This window comes from Solanum tuberosum, unplaced genomic scaffold, assembly GCF_000226075.1.
Source record: "Solanum tuberosum cultivar DM 1-3 516 R44 unplaced genomic scaffold, SolTub_3.0 scf00062, whole genome shotgun sequence".
Lineage (NCBI taxonomy): Eukaryota > Viridiplantae > Streptophyta > Magnoliopsida > Solanales > Solanaceae > Solanum > Solanum tuberosum.
Genome location: NW_006238987.1, coordinates 635,212 through 641,980, shown reverse-complemented (window position 1 = coordinate 641,980; position 6,769 = coordinate 635,212). Strand labels below are relative to the sequence as shown.

General features: G+C 29.2%; 1 protein-coding gene across 1 annotated transcript; it reads left to right on the top strand.

Annotated features, from left to right (window-relative positions):
- Window positions 1-2,902: 2,902 nt before the first annotated feature.
- LOC107060140 (uncharacterized) lies at window positions 2,903-3,325 on the top strand. The gene is made up of 2 exons (XM_015307638.1): window positions 2,903-3,148; window positions 3,224-3,325. Exons 1-2 carry the CDS (start codon window positions 2,903-2,905, stop codon window positions 3,323-3,325), a joined length of 348 nt encoding a protein of 115 aa, XP_015163124.1.
- The last annotated feature ends 3,444 nt before the right edge of the window (window positions 3,326-6,769 follow it).

Below are 6,769 nucleotides of genomic sequence, written 5' to 3'. Positions count from 1 at the left end.
AACTAGGATCTCTTTGACAATGAATGGGAATTATTCTCCTCTTCCAATTATATTTTTAAAAGCTAAACATCTTCTCCAACTTCAAGCAATAAATATTCTTCCTCCTTTATTATAATATTTTAAACCTTTTAAATATCTAACTTTCCTCTAAATTACAACCAATCACTTTTTATTTTTTCTAATATCATGATTTTTTTTTCTCTTTTTAATCTATAATAATTATGGACTAACTTATCAAGCAAATAAAATCATCACATATAGAGTAGTATTCCTTACAAAAAAGTTGAAGGATTCATGTCAAATCCATGCAAAAAAAATTAAAATGTGTGTATGATTTTTGTAGTCTAAACTCCATATTCTCTGTGGGTGGTAGTGGTAGCTATCAAAATTGTCCAACTCATCCCATTTGCCAGGGCATTTGTACAGTGCAATGATAAGCTTATAAGTAAAAGAAATCCCCTATTTTTTATTAATTTTTTATGTGAGGTTTGGTAACCGTATTAAAGTTTGATTAATTCAAATTCATACATTGCAAGATTCATTTCTGATGCGGCATGACACTCCTTAAGAAAAATCAAAATTTGAACCTGTAACTTCTGATTAAGAATAAATCGCGTATTATATATAGTGCATTCAAACATTACATTTATTCAGTTGAAATAATGCTTGCTGGGTTAAATTAACTTTCTTTACGCCAGCTACATGATGGATCCTCGTGAACTTCCCCTTTTTATATATTACAATTTCCATTGAAAAAAATAATATAGTATTATCATTGAAACGAATATTATCTTGTTTTGACTATAATGTTAAAATAGCATATGATTATTTGGACTAATAATTATATCTTGCAGTTGTGTAGACTCTTCTCCTATCTTTGTTAAGTTTCCATATTTTATTCATTAATTAAACGCCTGTATCTATCAGGTTATCAAAAAGTATGGTTATATAATTAAGAAAACTTGTATATTATTGTTTAATTATAAGGTATGAAGAGAAAGTGTTGAATAAATGTGTTACTAGTGATGTTGAACCTTCAACTTTTTCCGCTAGGATATATTGGTTTAATACGTAACAAGTGATTGAAACTATAGTTTGGGGGAAATTTTGGTTTTGGATAATTCAAAGAAGACACATCTCAAGTCAATAATACTCATTTCTTACACAGAATAGTATTACTATATGTTCAATTTTTACATAAAGACGAGAGCCTCCAAACTCAATGTCAAATCTTATATATCTAATTATGTAATGTGATAAAATTAGCCCACAAAAATTATATAGTTCGTATAAGTTGATTGACATATACCTATGAAAATCTTGTCTAAATATTTTCAAAAGATAATTTCTAATTTGATATATATATTATATATATAGCCAGAATAAAAAAATAGTTTTATTAGGTACTAAAAATACTCATAAAAAACTATTAAAGCAAAAACTTAATGAAAATTAGATAGGGTGGATTATGACCCATAATATAGATAATTTTAACGGATCAATAACGGGCTCATTTAATGACTTATTTTATTTTGATTCACTCAAATTCAACTCAATTCTTCAAATTGACACTCTACAATGCGACTTACGAGTACCAACATGAACTAGGCGTTTCGAGAAACAGTATATGCAAATGTTGATACATTAGTTGCAAATCAATATTTGAATTAACCAATATTTCCATTATTTTAATCAAACTTTGAAATATATGTTTGATGAATATTATCAAGTGAAATTATGGGTTTCACTCGAAGAGGTTTAATTAAATTTCATTCAACCAAAATATATTATCTAACAAAAATTGATGAACGGCGTTTACTCTCTTTTTTTTTCTTTAATTTTAATGATATATATGTGTGGAGGTCTCACACATTTTCATTTTTTTCAACTTCAATCAAATATTGTCCCAACAAATCTAAATTTTAATAATATATATGTGTGGAGGTTTCACACACATAATGGGTGCGACTTTAATTCTCATTGTCCCACTACTCCCTTCCACTTCCTTAATCCCTCGGTACAGGAGTGCATCTAAAGATATATATATTATAATATACAAACGTATTCATAATCAGAGGTCTCGAGCTTGAGTCTTTGAATATACGAAAAGTTTTGTTGAGAGTGTCATCTCAAATATAGTGCGTAACCAATTTAGTCAGAACTTCTTTGTTTAAATTTTACATTGGAATAAGAAATTCACTTGATATATATAAATAATTTTGAATTTTGACTTCACCTATAACTTAATGTAATGGTAGAAAATAATAGCCTCCCTTAATATAACCATTATGGTGCACCATACTATCATCACAACACATCACTCTCGAATAATAATAATATATTTAATATAACTTCATCCGATTAAATTTTAAAAATATGGGATATAGATAAATTTTACTTCAATAGTAGACGTCGACAAAAAAGCTATAAATGAGGCCCATTTATGACTCACATTTCTGATACCTTAATAGAAGTACTAAACAAAAACATCAAAGTACGCCAGGCGTACTACAAATTAATTTACCTTCAAATTCTTATTTTCCTTTTTTTCCTAAGCGAGCAGCGTAATTAAATTTGGATTCGGGCTGAACACAATTTACCTCCCTTCAAATTCTTGCTTTACTCTGTCAGAGCTTTTTCACCACCACATAAAACAAAAAACAGAAAAGGAAAAACTTTAAAAATCCCAAAGATGATGAGTAGTGTTAAGTGTGTATACTTCCAATAACTCAGACTCTTACTTCATGCTTTTCTTCTCTATTATTTCCCCTTCTAATTCTTATCGAAAAATTCAAAATCATGTTTCTTTATCCTTATTTCAACCAAGCTGCTACGTGTTATTGATCACATCAATTTAATTGAATTGCTCACTCTCTAGGTGTTTGCTAAAAAGAGTATGGTAATGGAAATTGTGGTCTCTGTTATGTTGCTGTTAGTTGGTATAGCAGTTTTGGTGTTCATTCATGTTTGTATAGTTGGGAGAGCTTTCACTAGCAGAAATGGGATCAACGGTACGATCTTTAACCAGACAAATGTGAACAGACATACAAGTATGTCACAAGAGGATATAAAGAAATTACCCTGTTTTGATTACAAAATGGAATCTACGAGCCCTGTGGATTGTGCTGTGTGTTTAGAGAATTTCAAGGTTGGTGAAAAGTGCAGACTACTATCAAAGTGCAATCACAGATTTCATGTTCAATGCATTGATTCTTGGTTACAGAAAACAGCTGTTTGTCCAATCTGCAGAGCAAGTGCCAAATCAATATTAGAAACAGAGGAACAAAGGAATGATTCTAGTGAAGTTGCTCTTGAAATGACTTAAAAGATGGTAACATTTTTTTTTTGTTTTTCTGTTCGGTCGTGTTCTGGGAGAGAACTAAAAAAGTGTTTGATTTACATCATAATTTATGGGGAAAATTAAGAGAAAAGTATTTTTCCAGATATTTCTTGCTAGTGTTGATTGCTTTCCATAGCCATGTTCATGTAGTATGAATTATTTTATTTTATTTTTCAAAATTGTAATAATTTGTTTCATTATAATTAATGCTATCAGCTATTAATTGCTTTTGTTATTCTACTTCTAGAAATAAAAAAGATAGGGCCCGGAGAGAGTGACCTTCCCCATTAGTTGCCATTTGCCAAGAAAAAAATTAAAAAGATATGTACAGTGGTGAATGAGGTTGTTTTTAAAAAAAAAAATTAAAGATCTCGGTTTTGAGTTTTAGATATGAAATTTTTTTTTGATGAGAAGCGATTTTACTCAAATGGTGCCCTACATCGCAGAAATTAGATTAGTTGAACTCCAATACACATATCGAACACCAAATGAAAAAGAAAAAAAAGTTAAAAGACAATACTTATCCGCATTTTGGCCTGCCTCATTAGTGTATAAGATTTTCACACTATCAAACTAGATAACTTGCACCAACAAATAAATTTTAGTAGCAAGTCTGATACTGTTACATAAAAAGTAAGGAATAATGATTCTACACTTATAAATGCATATATGTTAACTTAAAAATGCATACTTCATTATTTAATCATATTTATTACTATATATTAATTTATCACTTAAACATGATAATTTGGTGTATACATCTAGTTGAGTTATTTTAGTCAAATATACAATCGACTAAATTGTTTGGAATAGTGCTTTATCGAAGCAAGATATATGTGAGTCATGGATGAGAGATTTTTTGAAAGTTATATCGAATTTTTGGGAGCTTAAGATTAATAATCTAATCATTAGTTTTGTTGATCATACAATGAGGCCTGATTAATTGTCATAGCTTTCGTTCTAAGTGTGTCTAATGTCTAGCAATTGACAATAATTAGTTATTACTTGTAATAATGGGAAGATAACTTCATATCTATGTATTTACACTATGTGCGTGCGTGTGTTCGCTTTTAGGTTATTTCATTCATTTTCCATATCATACTTGATCTAAAGAGTTATGTGTTATAATGAATTAACTGAATTTGATGATATAAAAAGTAAATTTCCAACGCTCGCTTATTAACTTTTTCCAAAATTTCTATGAGAAAATTTCAAAAAATGTTCAACATTGTGTTCAGCCCATTCTGTGCCCTTTAGAGAATTTGATGATGAAAATGGCCCAACTAAAATAAGGGGTTAGCTCTGTGTTGTGATGAGAAGAGGCCCATTTCTGATTATACTATGGAGCTAGTGGCCAATTCTGAAAAGGTAATAACAATACACATTAATTTTTATGTAATCTTGTATAAATAATGGTGGTTCATTAATGTGTATTTCTATATCAACTTATCGTTTCATCATCGTAGTAAAGTTACGGTGCGAAAAGATATATTTACACGCAAAAGTAGAAATCAACAATTCGCAAGTTTGTACATTTTAAGATGTCGTTTTGTCTTCATCACATTGATATAAGAAGAATTGTAGCTTATAATATTGATAGTGTACTTTTTGAATATTTGAATTGTAATTTAAAACATCGAATTAATCCACTTCAATTCTATTTCAAAGATTAGTCAAATTGACTCTTGCGAAGCGAAACATGACAACTAATATGAGAGATACGCAAAAATATATTTAATTCAATAAACACCGTTGGGAGACTATACATACTATCATTTGTTTGTTTTGATATGCCTTGTATATCTTGTCGCAGTTTACCTTCTATTAAACATGAGATATGTTTTTGTTCGAGTTGATTCATAAGATGGTCACTCAGCTAATAGTTTTTATTTCAAGAAATTATCTTTCTTCCTTTTTTTTCCCAACAATTTAAAGAAAATAATTTTTTGAGATATATAATGACTATTTAATTGAGTGACCATCTCAAAAATCTACCCGACTTACAATGTCTTCTAATTGTAAGTATAAGAGTTGAACAACAAGACAAATTTAATAAGTCGCCATAGTTGTATGAGATATGCCGTGAGCAAGACTGAAATCGACTCACTAAAAATGTACAATTGATTTAGATTATCCATTTATGAAGAATAGTAATATTGACGTAAGAAAAATCCATTTCTAATAGATCGTTTTATATTTTAAAAAAATAAAAAAATCAAATATATATATTTCCCACCGACTTTTAAACATTATTTGGTTCAAAACTAGATTGGGGAAGTATCATTATTTTAAATTTTGGGTCAGGCAAATAACAAGATCACCTTGACTTAGCTAGAATTTGTGTTACAAGTTTGACTATTTCTTCCATGCTTATGATATTGAGTTAAATCTAGTAGCAAGCGCAATCCTTATGTTTAGTTAGGGATAACAAGACTCCTATTTCCTCATTTAGGGTTGCTTTCGAAAACGCGAACACAAGTGATGCAGAATTATCCTCATATTGAGTTAAGTCCCGTAGGCTGTAACTAGCACAATCCTTATGTTTTGTTGGGAATCGCATGACTTCTAGAACCGTCAAGATGGGCTAGGCCTGTTGGGCCGGCCTGGCCTAACCCGGGATTTAATAGGGCTGGGCTAAAAATTTTGGAGTCCATTTAAAAAAAGGGCTTTTTAGCCCGGCCTGAATAAGCCTGTTGATTTGTGGGGCTTGAGAAATATAGGTAGGGCCGGCCCGTGGGCTAATACAAATTAATTAAAAAATATAATATAATATTAAAATTTAAAATTAAAGAGATCCAAACTCAAAATCTATTTAAAGATTTTTAGGAAATCACTAAGTATAGAAGTTGCATCCACCATGAAAATGTCCAAACACTTGTTGCTACTCGAAACTGATTACATGGTTTTTCTCAAACTGGTAATATATTTTTGTGTACATTTAAATATTATAATTCTCAATTTAGTTATTTTTTAATATTTAACTAATTGAAACCACATATAAATTGCATATGAAAATGAAGATGTTAAGACAACCTTCCCACAAGTTGATTCAGATATGCTTGATGAAGATGATCATGAAATGTTAGATACGTCATAGGTTTCATGAAGTGTTAGATAAGCCATAAGTTTCATGATTTTTTAAGGAGTTTATTTTTTACATTTTTATGGTTGGAATATTGTCATATTTTTTGTGTTTTATTGTGATCATTGCAAAACAGTTAGGTTAATATTTCTATTTAGATATTTATACTTTTACTTGAAAAAAAACTTAATAAATATTATAAAGATAATTTTATTTGTGGATTTGATTAACAAGTAGTAACATTAACACTATGAATATTGTTTTGTCGATATTTATGATAATATTTTTAAATTATAATTTATAATTTAATTTAATAATTATAAAAAAATATATAACTTTTAAAAAAG